The 23,665-nt window shown below is 51.2% G+C and overlaps 1 protein-coding gene across 1 annotated transcript in view; it reads left to right on the top strand.

The window, feature by feature from the left end:
• The window catches only part of LOC119966592 (exostosin-1-like), a 448,243-nt gene that overhangs the window by 399,579 nt on the left and 24,999 nt on the right, over window positions 1-23,665 (top strand). The window contains exon 8 of the mRNA XM_038798553.1: window positions 9,830-9,919. Within this exon, the coding sequence (XP_038654481.1) occupies window positions 9,830-9,919 (90 nt within the window). The remainder of the gene's footprint in view (window positions 1-9,829; window positions 9,920-23,665) is intronic.

Here is a 23,665-nt window from a genome sequence, read left to right as displayed (position 1 = left end):
ACCATCTCTCGAGCCGCGCATTCATCCTATCTATCCTGACATTCCTACTCTGACTAGCTTGTGGCACAGGCAGCAATCCTGAGATTACTACCTATGAGGTCCTACTTTTTAGTTTAACTCCTAACTCACAGAATTCAGCCTGTAGGACCTCGTCCCGTTTTTTACCTATATCGTTGGTGCCTATGTGCACCATGACAGCTGGCTGTTCACCCTCCCCCCAGAATGTCCTGGAGCCGCTCCGAGACATCCTTGACCCTTGCACCAGGGCGGCAACATACCATCCTGGAGTCTCAATTGCGATCTCAGAACCGCCTGTCTATTCCCCTTACGATTGAGTCTGTTATCACTATAGCCCTGCCATTCTTCTTCCTGCCCTGCTGTGCAGCAGAGCCAGCCACAGTGCCATGTACCTGGCTGATGCTGCCTTCCCCTGGTGAACCATCTCCCTCAACAGTATCCAAAGCAGTATATCTGTTTTGCAGGGAGATAACCGCAGGGGACACCTGGACTGCCTTCCACTCTTGCTCTGTCTTTTCGTCACCCATTTTCTATCTCCCTCAGTAACTTTCACCTGCGGTGTGACCAACTCGCTAAATGTGCTATCCACGACGTCCTCAGCATCGCAGATGCTCCAAAGTGAGTCCATCCGCAGTTCCAGAGCCGTCAAGTGATCTAACAGGAGCTGCAACTGGACACACTTCTTGCACATGAAGGAGCCAAGGACAGTGGAGCTTAGATCGCTGAGTACTTGAAAGTGCATGGTAAAATAGGACTGAGTCAGCACGGCTTTGTCAAAGGAGGTCATGTCTGAAAAATCTGTTCGAGTTCTTTGACGAGGCAACAAGGAAGTTAGACAAAGGAGAACCAGTGGACGTGATTTATTTAGATTTCCAGAAGACCTTTGACAAGGTGACGCATAGGAGACTGTTAAATAAGTTAAGAGCCCTAGGTGTTAAGGGTAAGACCCTGGCATGGATAGAGTGGGGATAAAGGAGTATTTTTCAGGATGGCAACCGGTGACTAGTGGTGTGCCTCAGGGGTCTGTGCTGGGACCACAACTTTTCACAATACACATGAATGATCTGAAAGAAGGTACTGAAGGCACTGTTGCTAAGTTTGCAGATGATACAAAGATCTGTTGCAGGACAGGTAGTATTGTGCAAGCAAGGGGGCTGCAGAAGGACTTGGACAGGCTAGGAGAGTGGGCAATGAAGTGGCAGATGAAATACAATGTGGAAAAGTGTGAGGTTAAGCAGTTTGGAAGGAGGAATTTAGGCTGAGACTATTTTCTAAATGGGGAAATGCTTAGTCAATCAGAAGCACAAAGGGACTTGGGAGTCCTTGTTCACGATTTTCTTAAGGTTAACGTGCAGGTTCAGTCGGCAGTTGGGAAGGCAAATGCAATGTTAGCATTCATATTGAGAGGGCTAGAATACAAGACCAGGAATGTACTTCTGAGGCTGTATAAGGCTCTGGTCAGATCCATTTGGAGTATTGTGCCCTGTATCTAAGGAAGGATGTGCTGGCCTTGGAAAGGGTCCAGAGGAGGTTCACAAGAATGATCCCTGTAATGAACAGCGTGTCGTATGAGGAACGATTGAGGACTCTGGGTCTGTACTCGTTGGAGTTTAGAAGGATGAGGGGGGATCTTATTGAAAGTTACAGGATAGTGCGAGGCCAGGATAGAGTGGACACGGAGAGGATATTTCCACTTGTAGGAAAAACTAGAACCAGAGGACACAACCTCAGAGTAAAGGGACGAGGAAGAATTCCTTCAGCCAGAGGGTGGTGAATCTGTGGTACTTTTTGCCACACAAGGCTGTGGAGGCCAAATCACTGAGTGTCTTTAAGACAGAGATAGATAGGTTCTTGATTAATAAGGGTATCAGGGGTTATGGGGAGAAGGCAGGAGAATGGGGATGAGAAAAATATCAGCCATGATTGAATGGCGGAGCAGACTCGATGAGCCGAGTAGCCTAATTCTGCTTTTATGTCTTATGGTCTTATGATCCAACTTTGGATCAAAGTATGCAGTTTAAATCACCTCCCAAAAATCAATTGGTGCGTATTCAAATCTGAAATTGAAGCCAACAGCTTCCTAATAAGGCATATCATCACAATTCTTGACATATACATTGACCAATGTCACCAACGTGCCTGCCAAGAACCCAGTAACCATCATGTACCTCCCATAAGCGTCTACCACACTCTTGCCAGCTGAGAAAAGAACCCGTTGGTTAATAAAAATTGCTGCCCCCCAGACCCTGCCATTGAAGCCCGATTGAAACACTTGGCTCACCTTCGGCAGCCTGGTCCCATCCCTTACCTGCAGATCTATCTCCTGCCACAACACCACATCAGCCCTAAGATTCTTATGGTAAACAAATACTCTCAACCTTTTTACTGGGCAACCAACCCCCTTACACTCCAGGTGACAAACCAAATTGGGGGATTCTGACCCTCCCTCAACCCAAAGCTAGCCATTTCCACTGAGAGGGATTATCAAGCGCCTGCCCAGAGAGTGTAGGCCCAAAGCCCACTCAAGATGGTCACCAAACCCACCCACAGAGTGAAACAAAGAAAAGCTCATAGTCACCATTCGAGAACTAACCTGGTGCTAATAGACCTCCTGTTACAGGGGTCCCTGTGGGGGTCTCTCCCTACTACAGTGGTCCCTGGTGGTGGTGGGGTGGGTCGAGTCACCCCCATACTTGGGGGTGGGGGAGCGTGGAACACTGAATTGCTTGCTGGATTGTGCTCCCAGGAGCATCATCAATGGTTGCAAGTCAACTCCGCCTGGAGAACATAGGGCAGGATTCTCCAGTGGCTGAATTGGGAAGCGCGATCAGGCGGAGAATCACAAGTCAGCCAAAAATCCAAGCCGGCGCCGAGTGCGCGTCGAAATGCCATGCATGGGTGCCTCGACCGCAGCATGAAGGCATTCTCTGAAGCACATACAGTAAACACCATTGGCATATAATTAACAGGCCCGTCCTGGTATTCTCCAGAGCTCCCACGATGCTCTGCCTCTGCCAGGAGGAAGTAACGAAGGCGATGTTCACTTGTGGTTTTAAAAATCGGGAATAAGGCACAGCGGCTGCTGATGGAGAGCGAAAGTAGGTCATGTTTAAGGTGTGACAGTGGGTTGCCGGTTGTGCCACTGGCATGGCTGGTGGAGGATAGGGGAGCATCTGCCAGGGCCGAGGGGAGTAGCGGGGTTGACCAGGGGACGAGCCGTGGCGTCGGTGTGACCCCTGGGACCAGAGTGACCACCGGGACTGGGGTGTCCAGGCACGGACCGCCATTGCCATGGCCTGCAAGATAGCCACCTTCCTGCAAACCCACTGACCACCCACCATGACCCCCAGTTGCTTAGAGCGATACGGGCCGTATGGGTGCACCCATCCATTCCCCCACTCTCAACCCCTCCCTGCACCCAACCTCCACCCCACCAAGCCCCCCCCTACCCACAACCAGGCGCCACCCTCCGGTGAGCCATCTCATGGCCCACCCAAGGGCAACACTCACAACAACCCCTATAGGAGGGCACCAGACGGGGTCTGCAGAACATAGCGCTGACATTGGTAGTGCCAGGCACCGGTACCCCTGCCAGCAGGGCTGGGTGCTGGGCACCGATGGGGCCAGGGGTGCAGTGCGGAGGGCAGAGTGCTAGGGGGAATGGCCGGGAGTGGGTTTGGGAAGGAGGGAGCTAGGGGGGACAGGGACATTAGGGGGAAGGGACTGCAGTACAGGCCGGGGCCACCGTGTAGTCCGTTGGACCTACTTGAGCACGGGGGTACACACCATGCTAACATACCTGCCTTTCACCCCCTGAAGACAATGGATTTCGGAATCTGACCAGGGATGGTTGCCACCGAGGGCGGTATGCGGCGCAGTGGTTAGCACTGGGACTACGGCGCTGAGGACCCGGGTTCGAATCCCGGCCCTGGGTCACTGTCCGTGTGGAGTTTTCCCCTTCTCTCCATGGCTGCGTGGGTTTCACTCCCACAATCCAAAGATGTGCAGGCCAGGTGAATTGGCCACGCTAAATTGGCCCTTAATTGGAAAAAATAAAAATAATTGGGTACTCTAAATTTATTTTTTAAAAAAGGAATGGTTGCAATCATCCTAGCCGACGCAACACTGGGGGATGCACTGAGGCTGTACGAGCAGGATCTGCTCATGGAGAACCCTGCAGCAACGGAGCCTGCCCCACAGGAACAGGAGCCAGCCAGTGAGGATGGAGAGCTGGCCACCCAACAAGCTGAGGAGGAATTGGGAAGGAGGCCCTGCATTCGGCCTCATGTACCGGCTGCGCCTGTCATTCAAGGACTGGCAGCACCGAATATGTTATCAAAGACTCTGGCTTCTCATCAACAAAATAAACGTCCCCAAAAAGATCCATGAACTTGAACCAAATGCATGATCTTAAATGAAGGCAGCAGCCTCCTCTGAAGCATCAAAACAATAGTCCTTTGACTCGTAGGTAACTCACAGCTTCGCTGGATACACCACTCCAAACTACACTCCGTTCTTGTACAATGTGACCTGAGCCTTATTGAAGGCCGCCCGGCTCCTCGTAAGCTCCGCTTCAGCATCTTCACAAATTCTAATGAGGCTCCCTTCCCATCTGGAATCATGGTGCTCCTTGACCCATTTCAGGACCCGCTCCTTCCCCTGAAAACTATGAAATCTTACAAAGGTTGCCCGTGGTGGTTTCATTCGCCCGAGGCTTCTGCCGGAGTGTTCGATGGGCCCTGCCCATCTCTGGAGGGGACACGAGTCCACCCTCCCCTATCATCTTCCCAATCATCTGGGAGTAATAAGCAGTAGGCTTCGGGCCCTCCACACCCTACGGCAACCCCACGATTCTGAGGTTTTGTCTCCTCGACAGATTCTCAAGGTCGTCCACCTTTGCCTTCAGACTCTTATTATTCTCTACCACCAATGAGATCTTGGCCTCCAGCGAGGCAATCACTGTGCCTCACCGTAGCTGACTCCACAGCCTTCAACACCTCGCGTGCTCCTTCACCATCTCCAACGTTCTTTCCAACTTTTCTCAGATGGGACCCAGCACCTCCTTTGATTGACTTTCGAAGAATTTCAGTCATCACTCTTCATTGCCTCTCGAAGTGCTTATCAAACTCAATTGCCAGTAACCCATCCGTGATGGGAGCCGCCACCACCATCTTCTCTCCTGCGGAGCCTGGTGAAGCCCCTGAGCCTGTCAACGAAGTTTCGTCTGATGGCTTCTTATACCGTCAGATGGGAAGAGCTTATTCACCAAAACACCCCGGGAAAAGGGCCAAAAAAAGAAATGCCCTGGCGGGAGCTACCTACATGCCGCCACTGGAAGTCTACTAAAAGAGATTATCTGGTCAAATCACACTGCTGTTTATTGGAGCTTGCTGTGGGTAAATTGTTTCCTGCATTCAGTCTTCAAAATTGCCTCATTAACTGTAAAGCACTTTGGCATATACTGCGATTGGGAAAGGTGCCGTATAAAAAGCAATTTTCTGTTTTTTTAATTCTCAACACAAACAACAATAGTCTCTATTTTCCCTCTGATTAGCTCGTGTAGATGTATGTAGATCATGTGGCTAAATTTAAGCAGAAGTATGTGAGGAACAAAAGAGTATATGTTGATCAGTTGAAATTAAGTAAATAGAGTGGGAGGAAGCCCATGTTGAGCAAAAAAATAACTACAGACTGGTTACTGAATTGCCTGTTTCTGTGCTGTAAATTCTGTATGTAATGTCAACACAGTATTTATCAGCATTTATTGTGTACACGGCATATGTGATTTCTGAATATATAGTTTGAGACTGTATACAGCATGCATGGGGGAGGCAGTAGCGTAGTGGTACTGTCGCTGGACTGGTAATCCACAGACCTCGGGCGAGATTCTCTGGCCTCCCATTGGTGTATTTCTCAGTGGTGGGAGGTGGGCTGCTGGCGAGCGGTAGGGTCTTCTGGTCCCGCCGCTGTCAATAGGATTTTCCATTGAATCTGCCTTCTAGCCCCAGAAAACCCTGGTGGGGGTGCACCGTCGGCGTGACCGGAGGATCCCGCAAGCGTGAAAGCCTGAAGATCTCACCTCCAGGGTAATGCTTTGGGCACTCGGGTTCAAACCCCGCCTAGGCAGATGGTGGTATTTGAGTTCATTAAAAATCTGGAATTAAAAGCCTAATGATGACCATGAAACTATTTTCGATTGTCGTAAAAATCCACCTGGTTCACTAATATCCTTCAGGGAAGGATATCTTCATTCCTTATCTGGCTTGGCCTTAATGTGACTCCAGACCCACAGCACTGTGGTTGACTATTAAAAAGCCCTCCGAAATGGCCTAACAAGCCACTCAGTTCGAGGACAATTAGGGATGGGCAATAAATGCTGGCCCAGCAGCATCACCCACATCCCTTGAATGAATAACAAAAATGTCGAGTATATAACCAGTGTGTAGTCTGAACATTTTTGTTTTCTGTTTTTCTGAAAGGTTGGCAGTGGGTATAAACTTGTACACAGCCTGGATGTAGCCCACATGTATGGAAGCTGCATATTTTCAGCCTACAGACAACCTGTATGTGGCTTGTTAATATCTTTAACATATCCTGGTGATAGTTGTGTCCAGTTTGTATAGGCCACATACACAAACTGTATGTAAACTGCGCGCAGTCTCTAAACAAAATCATGGACTTTATGTAACCTGCATCCAGAGAATACCGCATGGACATGAAATAGTTACAACTGCAGATAAAATGAAGGTTCTTGTTCAAGGAAGTCTAGGTTAATGCTGGTCAAGAGGCTTTAGAATTGGACTTGCCAGGGTACCCATGTGGTACTAGCAGTATCAGGGCACCACCCTGCCCAAAGGGCATGCAGCTGGGGTCCTGGGAGGGGCGCAGGGCGATCTGACCCCGGGGGGTGATCCTCTGGGAGACCGTCACATGAGTCATTCTATCTGGTCCCCGTTTGTGGCGACCAGTATTGAACAGCACTTACCTGAGGTCTCCAAGACGAATGGAGTGAATCCCAAAGCCTCGGAAGGGAATGAATCCCAAAGCCTCGGATGATTCTAGGCGGTCAGTCAAACAAGGGCCAGGATTCTCCCCTACCCGGCGGGGCGGGGGGTCCCGGCATGTTGGAGCGGCGTGAACCACTCCGGCGTTGGGCCGCCCCAAAGGTGTGGAATTCTCCGCACCTTTAGGGGCCAAGCCCTCACATTGAGGGGCTAGGCCCACGCCGGAGTGGCTCTCACTCCGCCGGCTAGCGTGAACGGCCTTTGGCACCACGCAAGCCGGGGCCAAAAGGACTTCGCCGGCCGGCGTAAGTCCGCGCATGCGCTGGAGCCTCCGCGGCTGCTGACGTCATACCGCCGCATGCGCAGGGAAGGGGGTCTCTTCCGCCTCCGCCATGGTGAAGACCATGGCGAAGGTGGAAGAAAAAGAGTGCCCCCACGGCACAGGCCTGCCCGCCGATTGGTGGGCCCCAATCGCGGGCCAAGCCAACGTGGGGGCACCCCCCGGGGTCAGATCGCCCCGCGCCCCCCCCCCCCCCCCCCCCAAGGACCCCAGAGCCCACCCGCACCGCCAATCACGCCGGTCAGGTAGTTGGTTTAATACACGCCGGCAGGAGAGGCCTGTCAGTGACGGGACTTCGGCCCATCGCGGGTCGGAGAATCGCCACGGGGGGTGCGCCGACCGGCGCGGGGGGCCCGCCGACCGGCACGGCACGATTCCCACCCCTGCCAAATCTCGGGGGGTGGAGAATCCCGCCCAAGCTCTTATTCCCAAAAACAAAATTGTTCAAAGAATTTTAAAAAACAATTTTTTTCATATTCTCATGATTTTTCTCCAAGCTTGCTAGCAACAGTGTTCTGGAGATTAGTCTTTAATTCCAGGAACCCAGAGTGCCACATCTGGTAATTCCAGTTACTCAGGACTTTAGAGTGAGGCTAACTGTCGCTCTAACATGCAGATTTGCTAAAAAAAGTGAACCCTTCCACAATGGATGGAATGTACGTCGCAACATTCTGCAAGGTCGGGTTGGACCTCGCGAGGCATGGCGATCAGGTAGATCCCAGGAGCGGGTTCTCTGGCTTTCATCGGCCATGCTGCGCCACGCGCAGCGATCTGCTTTTCTGGAGCAGCGTGGCCGTTGGATCGCGCCCAAGGTTATTTTTCTTAACAAACTTTAATAATCTGTTGGGTGTGATTAGCAATTTTACTTCTAACATGACCTGCTAATTATGTGCAAAAGTAAATGGGGGGGGGGGGGGGGGGGGGCTAGTGGTGGTTGAGGTCCAAGGCTCACAATTCCACAGAATGGGCCCAGATATTCTGTCAATATCACACCTACCATAAGAATTGTCTCACCTGTGATAAACATCAACCAGGCAGTGGCGAAAGGTGGTTCTGGTCATGAGTATAGCTGCCAACTCTATTTGGAAATCTTCCAGGAGGTGTAATCACATGACCTGCTGCCTCTAACTACCCCGCCCAACTTGCATCTGTCATTGGTTGCCTGACTGCCTTCCCACATCCCACCAGAAAGTGAAAAGATTCCTCATTATTTAGATTGGACGATTTTAGGCAGTCAGTCAAACAAGCTCTTATTCCCAAAAACAAAATTGTTCGAAGAATTTTAAACTACAACTTTTTAATATCCTGATGATTTTTCTCCAAGTTTCTTCGCAACAGTGTTCTGAAGATTACTCTTTAATTCCAGGAACCCAGAATGCCACATCTGCTAATTCCAGTTACTCCTCTCTCCTCGGGTTTGGGTGTCTGATGGAATAGAATAGAATTCATAGAATCTCCAGAAATGAAATGAAATGAAAATCGCTTATTGTCACGAGTAGGCTTCAAATGAAGTTACTGTGAGAAGACCCTAGTCGCCACATTCTGGCACCTGTTCGGGAAGGCTGGTACGGGAATTGAACCCACGCTGCTGGCCTTGGTCTGCTTTACAAGCCAGCTAGTTAGTGCAGAAGGAGGCCATTCGACCCATTGAGTCTGCACCGACCCTCAGAAAGAGCATCCTACCTCGGCCCATACGCCCACCCTAACCCCATCTAACCTTTGCACACTAGGGCAATTTAGCATGGTCAATCCACCTAACCTGCACACCTTAGGATTGTGGGAGGAAACCGGAGCGACTGGAGGAAACCCACGCAGACATGGGGTAGAATGTACAAACTCTGTACAGGCACCGTGGTCAGAATCGTACCCAGGTCCCTGGCACGATGATGCAGCAGTGCTAACCACTGTGCCACCCCTAGCTCAGTTGCCACATGTTCGTCCCAATATGGCAGGCAGTCAAGGAAAGCTTTGCACTCAATACCCTGGTCTGTGCTGAGGGGAAAGACAAAGGAGAAGCAAATATATCAGCCAGGGTTCCTGCTGCCGATAACTGCCATGCAGCACTTGCATCTGTGAGCACTTGGTGAGGACTGGGTTGGGTTCAGCAATGACACTTCCCAGTGGTAGTAGGTTGTTAAGACACAAGTCTTAACAACCTACTACCACTCACTGAGACCATGCATGGAGAAATGCAATAGACAATATAATAGGGAACAACAGATAGCTGTGGAACCACAGCCTGACATGAATCAGCCAACACAGAGGGAATAACAAACAAGGCGAAAGTTACATTAAGTTGTTAAAATCTAGTTTCCTCAATTTCTCTCCCAAGGGAGCTGCCTCTTGCTCAGGCACCTCAGCCCAAGTGGCTGTCTTCGCCTCTGGGGTACTCACTGTACAAGAATATAAATGGGAACATTTGAGTAGGGAAGGTCCCAAATTAATCTTGATGCCTCTTTTTTTCAAGGCCATGAGCAGTCGCTTCTTTCCCTATGATGTCATAACAACAGATGCTGTGCTGAGTCTGGATGAAGACACTGTACTCTCCACCAATGAGGTATGTTGCAGCCTCATGAAATGAAATGTATTGTCTATTGGAAATGTACATGCAAAGTTTCCAAACTTGTAAGTACCTAAAAAGCAGTCCAAATAATGAAGAATCAAATTCTGAAGAGAATTTGGACCAGTATGTGGCAAGTGCAGTTTAAAATAATTAAAATGTAAGCAAAGACCCAAGAAAGGGAATATGTATTAACCAAAGAACCAGAGAACACAAAGTGCAGAAGGAGGCCATTCAGCCCATTAGGTCGTCACTGGCCCTCTGAACGAGCACCCTACCTTGACCCACTCCCCTGCTCTATTCCCATAACCCCACCTAACCTGCACACCACCAGATATTAAAGGGCAATTTTTATCATGGCCAATCCACCTAACCTGCACATATTTCTACTGTGGGAGGAAACCGGAGCACGGAGGAAACGCATGCAGACAACAGAGGTATAATATGCTGTAAAGACATGGGATTTTTTTCAAAGTTCTATTAATTCAACGGATTTAGGCATCATTGGTTTATTGTTCATGTCTAGTTGTCCTTAAAGAGGTTGTGGTGAGTTACTTTCTTGAATGCTGCTATCCGTGTGATGAAGCTGCTCCCACAGTTATTAGTTGCAGGATTTTGACCCAATGATCAACGAACAGCGATATATTTCCAAGACAGAATGATATGTGATTTGGAGGGGAATCTAAAAGTAATGGTGTTCTCATGAACATGCTGCCCTGTCCTTAATTCTAGGTGGCAGAGGTTTCAGGTTTTTGAGGTGCTGCTGAAGTACTTTGGCAAATTGTTGCAGTGAATCTTGGGTTATAATTTCTTTTAAAATGTATTTTATTACAAACATGTATCAAAACAGGTTTCAGCAAATAAACACCCCGGGAAACATACTTCCCAGCAATCAACTATACAGTCTATACAGATTTTTCCCAATTTTCACCCCCCCCCTTGCAGAGCCCCTTAACTCACCCCCCCCCCCCCCCCCCCCCCCCCCCCCCCCCCCCCCCCCTCCACGCCCCGCCCCTGCAGAGCCCCTTAACTCATACTTTATCTTCTCTAACTGCAGAAAGTCGTACAGGTCACCCAACCATGCCACTACCCCCGGTGGCGATGCCGACCTCCACTCTAGCAAAATTCACCGCCGGTGCAATCAGAGAAGCAAAGGCCACGATATCGGCCTTCTTCCTCTCCATGAGCCCAGGCTTCTCTGAAACCGCAAAACATATATCCCCAATTCTTCCTTCCCCTTCCACATCTGGAAGCAGCAGTCGCTCCAGCAGGGTATATCCCGGCAACCTAGGGAACCCCCTCCAGACCTTTCGCGCAAAGTCCCTAACGTGCAGATACCTGAACTCACTCCCCCTCGGCAGCTCTACGCTCCCTTTAGCTCCTCCAGAATGGCAAAACCTTCCTCCAAATACAGATCCCTCACCTTGGCCAGCCCCACTTCCCTCCACCACCTGTATACAGCATCCATTCCCCCCCGGCTCAAACCCATGATTCTCGCACAGCGGCGTTATCACCGACATCCCTTCCACCCTAAAATGCCTCCTCAGCTGATTCCATATCTTCACCATGGACTGCACCACCGGGCTCCCTGAATACTCGGAGCCATTGGCAACGCTGCCGTCACCAAAGCCCTCAAACTAGACTCCTTACAAGATTCCTCCTCCATCCTAACGCACTCTACCCCTTCTCCTTCCCATCACCGCCGCACCTTATCCACATTCGCCGCCCAATAATAATGAAGCAAGTTCGGCAACGCCAACTCCCCCTGTTGCCTCTGCCTCTGTAGCAGGGTCCTCCCCACCCTCAGCACCCTCCCCACCCATACAAAGTCCGAGATGGTCATGTCCACTTTCCGAAAAAAGGCCTTTGGTGTAAAGATTGGGAGAGCCTGAAAATAAACAAGAAACTCAGCAGAATATTCATTTTCACCACTTGGACCCTCCCCGCCAATGTTAAGTGCAGTGTATGCCACCTCTGAACATCCTCCCTGGCTTCCTCCACCAGCTTCGTCAAGTTCCACTTATGGAGACGCGTCCATTCGCTCGCTATCTGAATCCCAAAATACCTAAACCTATTCCTCGCTATCGTAAATGGCATCTCCCCTAAATTAGCCCGTTGCCCCAACTCAATCACCAGGAATACCTCGCTTTTCCCGACATTCAGTTTGTATCCCGAGAACCCTCCAAACTTCCCCAGCAGGCCCATAATCCTTCCCATACTCTCGAACGGATCCGAAACATACAGCAAGAGATCATCGGCATAGAGCGACACCTGATGCTCCCTCTGTCCTCTCATAATCCACCGCCGATCCCCTGAGAGCCATCGCCATTGGCTGTATGGCCAGCGCAAACAGCAATGGCGACAGCGGGCACCTCTGCCTCGTACCCCTGGTTAAGTCAATGCTTCGTGAGCTCATATCATTCATCGCCCTTGGTGTCACATACAGCAACCGCACCCATGCCACAAAACATGTCCCAAACCCAAACCTTCCCAAAACCTCAAACAAGTTGATACACCATCAATAATAGACGATGAGTGATAAATGTAACTGAGGCTTTAATACACTAAACAGCAAAAACACCAAACTGGGTCCAAAGGCGGAGACTTGCCACTTTTATACAGAAGCCTGAGGGGAGAAGCCACAGGCGGAGCCAGCCTGGACAATCCCAGTCATGTACAATGCAGCACAGTGAATATAAGACAATAACATGGTTTACCACACAAGTACCGCCACTCCACCCAATCAAATGTCTTCTCCGCATCCATGGACACCACCACCTCAGGTACCAGAACCCCTGACAGATTCATCACCACATTCAACAGAAGACATGTATTACTTGTGAGCTGCCTGCCCTTCACAAAGCCTGTTTGATCTTCTGCAACCACCCCCGGGACACAATCCTCCATCCTCCCCGCCGAAAACTTAGCCAATACTTTCACATCTGTGTTCAATAATAATATGTGCCGATACGACCCACATTCCACCGGGTCCTTCCCCTTTTTCGGGATTAGTGTGATTATTGCCTACGTCATTGTCTCTGGCAACCCACCCTTCTCCAGTGCTTCATTAAACACCCCCAACAGATGTGGTGCTAGGTCCATCGCAAATTCCTTATCAAATTCCCCGACTTCATACCCCTGTTAATATCAAGCACCTCCCTCAGCCCCAGGGGCTCCTCCAACACCTGCCTCTTTGCTTTCACCACCTGGGGAAATTCCAGCTCGTCCAGAAACTGCCCCATGTCCCATTCCGCTCCCCCGGGTCCACCTCGTAAAGTGCCTGGTAGTACTCCCTAAACGCCTCATTTATTTTCCCTGGCTCCGAACACCACATCCCCAGCCCCAGTCCCTATCTTCAATATTTCCCTGAATGCAGCCTGCCTCATCAGCTGGTGCACCAACATGCAGCTCGCCTTCTCTCCATACTTGTATTGCACCCCTCTTGCCCTACGCAGTTGCCCTACCGCCCTCCCCGTTGTCAGCCTGTCAAATTGCCACTGCAAGTTTTTGTTCCTCACCAATCCCTCCACGGTGGGCACCCTCGAATATTCCCTGTCCATCTCCACTATCTCGCTCACGAGACAGCCACGTTCCTCCCTCCTTTCCCTGTCCGCACGCGCCTTAAACAAAATAATTTCCCCCGGACCACTGCCTTCAGTACTTCCCAGAAAATAGCTGCCGACACCTCCCCATTCTGATTCAACTCCACATACTCCTTAATTGCTGCCCGCACCTTATCACAGAAACCTCCATCCGCCAACAACCCCGAGTCAAACCTCCACCCCAGCCTCTGGTCTCATCCCGATCTAAACCAAATCTCCAGCCAGTGGAGTGCATGGTGCGAGATAATTACCCCCACATACACTGCCCCCTCCACCCCAACCAAAATCTCCCGACTCACTACGAAGTAATCAATCCTCAAATATACCTTATACACATGTGAAAAGAAGGAATACTCCCTTCCCCCTGGGTTCTGTAAACACCATGGATCCACCATACCCATCCTCTCCATAAACCCCCCCAGCTCCCTTGCTATTCATCCCTACGCATCGACCTGGGGCTCAACCTATCCACCCTCAGCTCTAGGACACAGTTAAAATCTCCTCCCATGATCAACTGGTGTGTGGCCAAATCCGGGATCGCTGCCAGCAACCAACGCCTCATAAAACCCACATGATCCCAATTTGGGGCATACACATTTGCCAACTCCACCGGTGTCCCTTCCAATACCCCACTCACAATCACATATCCCCCACCCGGATCCCTCACCTCCTTCGCACTCTCAAACCCCATTTTCCTGCTCATTAAAGTCGCCACTCCCCTTGATTTTGAATCAAACCCTGAGTGAAAATCCTGCGCTACCCACCCCTTCCTTAACCTAACCTGGTCCTTCACACGGAGGTGTGTCTCCTGCAGAAAGACCACCCCCGCTTTCAAGCTCCAGAGGTGTGTGAACACCCGCGACCTTTAAACCAGCATATTCAGTCCCCAGATGTTCCACGTTATCAGCCTTATGCCTCCAATCCCCTTTACCATCCGTCATTTTCCCCACTTAACTCCCGTCCCCTTAATTCCGCCCTATACCTAGCCCATTCCAGATGGCCCCTTTCTCCGCCCCTGAGGATATCATCGCTCACCCCCTAACACGTCGCAATAACCTCAACAGCACAGACCTACTCCAACTCTTCAGACAAATCTCTCACTGTTTTCTGCCGGGTTTGATAACCAGCAGACATACCACTCCCGGGGGAAATTACTCCTCCAACATTCACCTATGCCTTTTCATCAAAATTCCACCCAGTATCGGCTGAAAAGAGGAGCTCTTTTTTGTGCCTTCAAGCAGGAGCTGCCCTGTTTGTAACCACTCACACCATGGCCACCACCAGAAGTCGAATCTTGGGTAATAAATAAGTCTATGATTCTATCCAATGTTTCATTACAGTAAAAAAGGACAAATAAGAAACTAGGTTGCACGTACAATGGAATGAATACTCATCAAAAGAGGTTGTATTGTGGCTGTATAGTGTATTAGTCAGACCACATTTGGAATTTTCTTTGCCACTCTGATGAAGTAGCTACAACAAGGACTGCCCTTGAATGGAGTCAGGCAAACTGCGAAGATGATTTCAGGAATTAAATTATGAGGAAAGGTTAAGGCAAGTTCAACTTGCTTTCTTCTCTGAAGAGACTTTGATGTTTATGAAATCAATTGACAAAGGCAAATTGTCAACCGTGGTCCATTTAAAAAAAAGGGAAGGCAGAATTAAGTTTTATACTCAAAGGCTAATAGAATTATGGAACGATAGTAAAGAAGAATATTGACAGGAACAGCATTATGTAGAATATATAGCATACAACCAGCCCATGTCATTATTCCACTCAAACTTGTGAATGGATTCTAAATGCAGTTTGGTATATTTCCGGTAAGGGAAGAATTTGACAAGGATATGTTAGAGAAATATTAATAGTTTGATCTATCATTGATCTATTACAAGGGACAGGGATTTTTGTCTAATCTTGTGTTCATATAAAGGAAAAATCTGTTTCCTTCTTTCTTTCATTCAGTCTCATTTTTCTTTCTTCCTGCCATGCTGTTTCTGTATCTTTTTTTAATTTCTTATCATTCTTTTTTTCTCTCTCCCTTTCTGTGTATCTCCTGTCTCGTTTGATCTGTTTTGTTATTTCTGCCCCTATTGTCTCTTTTCCTCTCTCTCACATACATTTTATTTCTTTGGTCCTTTCCCTTTCTGTCTTGTTATTCCTCCCTCTTTATTTCAATTCTATTTATGTCTCTCTTTCTTTTATTATTTCTCTCACTTTCCCTCTCCTTTCTTCCGTTCTCTCACCTTCTCTCACTTTCATTCTGTATTTCTTTTTTCTATCAGTCTCTTTTTTTTTCTTTTTTTCAATCTTTATTGTCACAATTAGGCTTACATTCACACTGCAATGAAGCTACTGTGAAAAGCCCCTAGTCGCCACATTCCGGCGCCTGTTCAGGTACACAGGGAGAATTCAGAATGTCCAATTCACCTAACAGCACGTCTTTCGGGACTTGTGGGGGGAAACCGGAGCACCCGGAGGAAACCCACACAGACACGGGGAGAATGTGTAGACTCCAGACAGACAGTGACCCAAGCCAGGAATCGAACCTGGGACCCTGGAGCTGTGAAGCAACAGTGCTACCCACTGTTCTACCGTGCTGCCCCTGTATCTGTATCTCTTTCTCTTTCATTCCTAGGGTGCAAGTTATTAAGACTGAATAAGTTGCTATTTTTTTTCAGAAAGTTATCTTTACAGCCATCTCTAATAGTAATTCCATATCTTCTTCCAAATACACCCACATTTCAATTTCACTATCAGTTGTAAAAGGAAAGTGCAAAATATTGATTTAATGTATTTCACACCATCACTTTCAACAACTAGATTCCCCTAATCACTTCTAAGCAATCCTTCCCTCTCTTTAACTGCTCTTTTATTTTCTATATGCTTTTAAACACCATTTCTATCAAACATATTTACAGTTCACTTCCTAGAGTGGAGGTAAAAGTTGTGTGGCAATTGGACTAACTGCTGTCCTTTCATTTCTGACTCATTTACCATGAATCTGTGCAGGGTTACAGGGGAACGGCACTTGGTGAATTGTTCATTCAGAGAGTTGGTGCAGACATGATGGGCCAAATGACCTCCTTCTGCGCTGTAACATTTCTGTGATTCTGTTAGTATCCACAGTTTGAAATATGCAGATTGCTGAAGCTTTATATGTGGTCCCCAAGGCCCCATGATGTTCACTGAAGTGTCTACACAAATGGAAAACTGTGAGCATTCGAGTGCAAAAGTACTTTGCAAACTGACCATAAATATTCACTAAATTGGTGGCTGCATTCATCTTCTCGGGGCGAGGGAGGGAGATGGCATTGAGAATGGAATATGTAGATTCACATCACTCACGGGTGCAACACGTTGTGATGCTCCTGAACATGATCTGTGAGCAAGCCATTACAAAGCATTAGCCACATTGCATCAGAGTAAATACAGAGGCTGGACTGCACAATATTCCAATTGAATGCCCCACCCCACCTCCGGCAAAGAACAGCCATTATCATCCACTGTTCAATAGTTTTTCAGAAGTGACAGTGTTCGCCCAAAGATGTTAATGATTGAATGGTTGGCCAACCAGATAAGCGAAAGAGATAAAGTAGCAATTTGACACTGCGGAACTGAGTAGATGTGTTTTTACATGCCTCATTCAACAATGGTTGAGATGGTCAGTCCCAATAATATTAATCAACTTCATATCAAAACACAATGCCATCGGCATTTGTCATCCCTGAATTATGCAGTGAATCAAAAGGAAATAAACTGCCCTTGCAAACAAAGTTAGAATGTGGGACACTTGAGGATGCATTCTGTTTTCCTTCTGTGCCATAAAGAAACAAAAGAACTTGCATTTCTACAGCACCATTCACACAGCCCCACCCCCCCCCCCCCCCCCCCCCCCCCCGCCACCTTGATCCCCACCATCCCCTAAACCCTTTACCAGAGAATCCCGACAGTAAAGAAGGAGGCCATTTGGCCCATCAAGTCTTCACCGAAAGAGCACTCTACCTAGGCCCACTTCATGCCCCATCCTTGTAAAGCTTTAACCCCACCCAACCGGTAAATCGCTGTGATACTAAGGGCCAATTTATCATGGCCAATCCACCTAACCTGCAGATCTTTGGCCTGTGGGAGGAAACCAGAGCATCCGGAATAAACCCACGCAGACATGGGGAGGAAGTGCAAACTCCACACGTTCACCCAAGGCCGGAATTGAGCCTGGCCCCCGGGAGCAGTGTTAACCACTGTGTCACCATTCATTAGCTTTAAATGTAGTGAAGTTCTTTTGACGTAACTATTGTAATTGAAGAAACGGCGAATTTGAATGCTATAAGCTCCCCATAAACAGCTATGGGATAATAGTCAGATTATCTCTTTTAGTGATATGGATTGTGGAATAATATTGGGCAGGTCATCAGTGAGAGCATCCCTTCTCTTCATTAAAATAATGTTTTGGGATCTTTTACATTGACCTGAGAAGGCTGATGGAGCCTCCATTTAGTGTTTTACCTCAAGAGAGATTCCATTCAGAGATAAAGGCTGGGGTTCTCCGATATCGCGGCCAAGTTCTGACGCCGGTGTGAAAGCCGGTGTGAGCGACTCCGGCGTTGAGCCGAGTAAAAGTGCGCTTATTCTGCGCCACGGAAGGAGCCAGCACGGGTGTCACAGGAAGCGCGACGGCGCTGCCTGGAACGGCGTCACAGGCGTAATTGATGCCACGTCGCCGTTTAATGGATGCCACCAGCACAGACACATGCCAATGCGGAAAGATGACCGCCCGCCGCGCAGCACCGAGGTTCCAAGACCGTGACATGGAGATTCTCCTGGACGCCGTGGAACAAAGGAGGGAGGTCCTGTACCTGGACAAGGCTGCAGGGTCACAGCCAACACCGCCCGGCGCTTGTGGAGGGACGTGGGAGAAGCTGTCGGCGCCGTGGGCATAACACCCAGGACAGGCAGCCAGTGCCACAAGAAGGTCAATGACCTAGTCAGGGCAGCCAGGGTGAGTACCTCCCACTGTGCCCATGGCACCAATCCCTCAACCACCCACACGTGGCACCGCCCCCCCCTCCACATGATGGGTGGTACAGCTCTAGCTGAGACCACTTGGCTGCACCCACCCATGCAGGCTGCATTGGCAGGATGGCCTGTGAACCTATGCCAACATACACTGTTGCTAATTGTGCTTTTACTTAATTGCTCTGTTTTATAACCTTTGCTCTAGAGTCGCCAGGTATCTTTATGATACCACCACGAGGTTCAAAGCCAAGTGCTGATCAATAACTCAATACACCAGTTAGTAAGTTTCAAATCAAAACACATTTATTATATACACAGTCAATCACTACTCATGCATAAAACTCTACTTACTAGACTATCTCTAACACTAAAAGGCCTATACTTAGCTTTGGAAATGGCCCACCAGGTCAGGGGAACAATGGCCTTTGTTCGGTTCTGAGGCTGCAGGTTTCAAGCTGGTATGGAATAGTAGCTAGGAGCGCCTATATCGTAGCGTGCATTGACTGGAGACTTACTCAGTTGGTGCAGCTGCTAGGCAAGTCTCTCGTTGTTGAGAGTCACGGTCAAGAGTTGTTTCGAGCTGCTGAGAGACCCTGCCAAGAAGGACGAATTGAACTTGGGTACTCTGTTTTATAGCCCCCAGGAGTTTCGCGCCCTTTTGGGCGGACCCCGGGCCTGGTTCCAATTGATTGGACTAAGTCCCAATCGTTTCTATCGATTTCTCCAATACTGGAGCTGTTCCCTGATCGCTGGGCGGTTCCTATGTGTCCGTTGGCCTTCCTTTGTCCTGGCTCCCACTGGCACCAGGGAATCTGGTTCGGTCCCGATCGTTTCAATGTATCTAATTGCTCCTGGGGATTGCTCATTAATATGTAGATGGTTGCTGGTTTCAGTTCTGTCTGGGTTTTCGCAAGTCTTAATATACAGGAAACCTTGCACCTGCTTGTTTCCCTGTGCATGACCAGTTTTCCCTGCATTCTTAGCGGGCATCCATTTTGGAATCGGGAAGTGGCCAACCCAGGTGGCTACAACACTCAACCGCTGGGCTGCAAGTATATGTCCGCCTAACACTGTTGATCTTTTTTGTGCCAACCCCGCCCCCCCAGGACATGCGCGCCCATAACAACCGGGAGTGTGCCAGGGCCGGAGGGGGTCCAACTGAATTGCGCCCCTTCACCGTGCATGAAGAGAGGGCCCTGGACCTCGCAGGCGAACCCGAGACCGAGAAGTTGCGGATGCCAAGATCGGGGGGCACACCCCAAGTGAGCCACACGGTTGGCTGGCAGCCCGGCCCCAACAACCAGCTGCTGTCCAGACGGGTCCCGGGTTCCTGGAGTTCCCACACCCACCCATAGACCCGATGCAGTCAGGGATCCTGGGACAAGTGGAGACGGTGACACCCGGCTTGCAGCACCTACAGACACAGGTGGAGTCCACCCGCGTGCAAGAGCAGGGAGTGGTGCCGGTCATGCGTGCCACCCAGGCCGAAACCACACGGGTGGCGTCCGCAGTGGAGGCAATGGGGGGGCGATGGTGTTGGACATGGGTAGCAGTATGCAAGGCCTGGGGTTTTCTGTGCAGGCAGGAGCCGTAGCCCAGGACATGGCTGCCCTCTCATAGGCAGCCATGAGCCAGAGCCAGCTGCACATCGTAAAGGCGCTCAAGGCAGTGGCCCAGTCTCAGCAGGCCATCGCTGAGGGCATCGGCGCCATTACCCAGGTGCTGGCCACGTCACCCAGACACAAACAGGGATGGCCAACTCCCTGAGCTCCATGGCTGCAAACTTGCAGATTCTTGTCGCTACCAGGGCGGGCCTCCAGGACTGGCAGCGCCAGGTGCCGGTGGTGCCTCGGGTGCTGGATCTGCTTGCACTCGAGTCCCATGGACAGGCCCGGGGCAATCGGGCACCCCGAGGGAGGAAGAGGTGCTGGGGCCCATTCTGGGAACCCCTGCAGGGGAGGTCCTGGAACACCACAACACCTCAGACTCCCCCCGCACTGCCCTCCTCCATCCCAGGTGTATCTGGTGGGCATCGGGCAGAACTGGCTGGCAGCTCGCCATCCCGGTCACCCGAGGTGCAGCCTGCCATCCAGGCCGGGCCGCCCCAAGAAACGGCCACCAAACGGGACCCCAGTCATAGGGCAGGAGTCACAGGAGTCCACCTTCAGTTCTGCTGTACCGTCTGGGGAAGCACCTAGATGTAGTCATAATGAAAATGAAATGAAATGAAATGAAAATCGCTTATTGTGACAAGTAGGCTTCAAATGAAGTTACTGTGAAAAGCCCCTAGTCACCACATTCCGGCGCCTGTTCGGGGAGGCTGGTACGGGAAGGCCCGTAAGGCCAGAAAATTAGACACTGAGTAAGTTGGCACGAGTGCAGGGCACAGACTAGCTATAGGGGCGAGGGCACGTGTATGTAATGTTTGTCATTAAACTCACTTTTACACCTCCGGAAGCTGGCTCTGTGCTCTCTCCGATGCGTGCGGGGCTGTGGTGGGAAGTGAGCGCCAGTGTGTGTGAGGGGTGATAAGACATCGAGCTCAGGTGAGTGTGGCATGCGCCCCCCCCATCCCCCCGGATCGCCCTCTACCCCACCCCCAGGCAGACGAAGAGTCCGTGCGCTGCAGTGTGCAGGTCGCAGGCCACCCAGGTGGAGGGTGTTACTGTGGCCATGAGTCAGACATTGTCTAACGATGTAGAGCGAGCTCATCGCAGAGCGGGTTGGCATCATCCTCCATGGCATGCAAAAGACTCGCTTCCACTTGTGGCCATGTGAGCCCTGCCCGTTGTGCCGCAGGTGGATGTGCAATGGAGGGGTGGTGTGCAAGCGGGTGGTTGGTGGTGGGCGGGGTGAGTGTGGTCGGTGGTGGGTGGGGTGAGGGTGGTGGGGTGGTGCCATACTGTGCTGTCCGTGCCCATGCTCAGCGATTTTCCCCTCCACCTAGTCTGTGAACCGTGCGGCTATCAACTCGTCTCGTGCCCGCTGGCCCAGCCGGTATCGGTGGAGAGCCTCCCGTCCCTGTCCAGCCCGTATGTCCCATACATTGCCCACCGCTCCACATCCTCCTCATCTGGGGAGGCGTGCCTTTCGTTGTGTTCCTCCCCCTCCTCCTCCTCCCCTCCCCCTCCTCTGGCTCCAGCACATCGCCCTCTGCTGGGCTGTAATAATGCAGGACGTAGCAGACCACAAGGATACGGCCGACCCGCTCCAATGAGTACTGGAGGGCCCCTCAAGAGCTGTCCAGGCACCTGAAGCGCATCTTCAGCAGCACCAAGCACCTCTCGACCATAGCCCTGGTCCCTGCATGGGCATCGTTGAAGCGGTTCTCCGCGTCAGTCCGTGGCCTCCGTATAGGCGTCATTAGCCACGACCACAATGGATAACCCCTGTCGCCCAGCAACCAGCCCCTCAGCCGGGGAAGGTGTCCCTCGAACATGTCCCTCGGTAGGGATGAACGATTGTGCCAATATGAACGAGCCATGCACACTGCCTGGGTAACGGGCGCAGACGTGCAGGATCCTCATCCGGTGGTCACAGACCACCTGCATGTTCATGGTGTAGGTCCCCTTCCTGTTCATGAACATGGCCCTGTTACCTGATGGTGGGCGCATGGTGACGTGCACCCCATCGATCGCCCCCTGGACCATGGGAATCCTGGCAACCGTGGCAAAGCCCATTGAAATGAAATGAAAATCGCTAATTGTCACGAGTAGGCTTCAATGAAGTTACTGTGAAAAGCCCCTAGTCGCCACATTCCGGCGCCTGTCCGGGGAGGCTGGTACGGGAATCGAACCGTGCTGCTGGCCTGCTTGGTCTGCTTTAAAAGCCAGCGATTTAGCTGAGTGAGCTAAACCAGCCACGTGCCTGGGCATCCTGGTGGGCGCGGTCCACAGGGAACTGTAAGCAGTGCTCCGCGATGTCGTACAGGGCGTCGGTCACTGCACTGATGCACCTGTGCACCAACGCCTGGAAAATGCCGGACAGGACCCCAATCGGCGATTGGAACAAACCCGTTGCATAGAGGTTCAGGGCGACCTTCACCTTGATGGCCACGGGGTGAGGATGTCCACCCCAATCCCACACGGTGCCAGGTGTGCCATCAGGTGGCAGATATGGGCGATGGTCTCCCGGCTCATGCAGAGTCTCTTCCTGCATGCCCTGTCAAAGAGGTCCTGGAAGGACATGCGGCGCTGGTACACATGAGGCCTCATCAGGCACCTCCATCGCCATGGCACTGCCTCCTTCTCCTCTTGTCGAGCGGGCGGCCCTCCAGCCTGGGCGGCTGCCACCTGCCCTCTGCGGCACGCTCCTCTGCAGCAGCTTTCGCCGCCTCCCTGGCACGCCCCTGCTCCAGCTCCCACAGGGCTACATGCAGGGCAGCGACCTCCACCACGGCGGCCAATATCGCTGGGTGATGGCCGAACATAATTGCAGGGGGTGGGGGGTAGATGACATATCATCATTGCACATACCTCCCCTCCGCAGCCAGGTGCCATGTTGCCAGCTGGCATCTAGCCACGCAAACCCCCCCCCCTCACCCCCAACCCTCCACAACACTTCCCACCACCCACCCCCCGACCCGCTTCCCGACACTCCCCACCACCCACCATCCCGATGCCCCTCTGCCTGCACTCCACCTGTCCCCTCCCTGGCACTCCCCCCCCCCCCCCCCCCGCTCCCCGACATTCCCCACCACCCACCATGCCCTCCATGGCACACCCCCCAACCCCCCCCGACACACCCCACCACCCCCCGAGGCACCAACCCCGACACCGCCCCGCACCCCTGGCCGTGCTGTCTTGACATCTGTGTCATTCCCCTCCACGCCGACCCCTACCTCCTCCTTCGTAGCCGTCAGCCAGCACGACTGGCTGACGGCGTTCAAAAAGATGTTTGATTCATGCCGGCTTGAGCTGCTGTCACGTCGGCGGGGTTTCAGCCCATCCGGCCCAGAGATTCGCTGGAGGTCCAGGGACCAACACATCGCGCCAATTCTGGTAATTCTGCGACCCACGCAGCGCACTCCCCGTTAGCGTTGTTTTTCCCGGGTCGGAGAATCGGAGTCCCGACGTTGGAGCGCCGTGGAGGGGTTCGCGTGCCCACCCCCCCCCCGTTGATTCTCCG

The sequence above is a fragment of the Scyliorhinus canicula genome, chromosome 1 (genome assembly GCF_902713615.1).
Source record: "Scyliorhinus canicula chromosome 1, sScyCan1.1, whole genome shotgun sequence".
NCBI lineage: Eukaryota > Metazoa > Chordata > Chondrichthyes > Carcharhiniformes > Scyliorhinidae > Scyliorhinus > Scyliorhinus canicula.
This window is presented reverse-complemented; position numbering and strand designations above follow the sequence as displayed.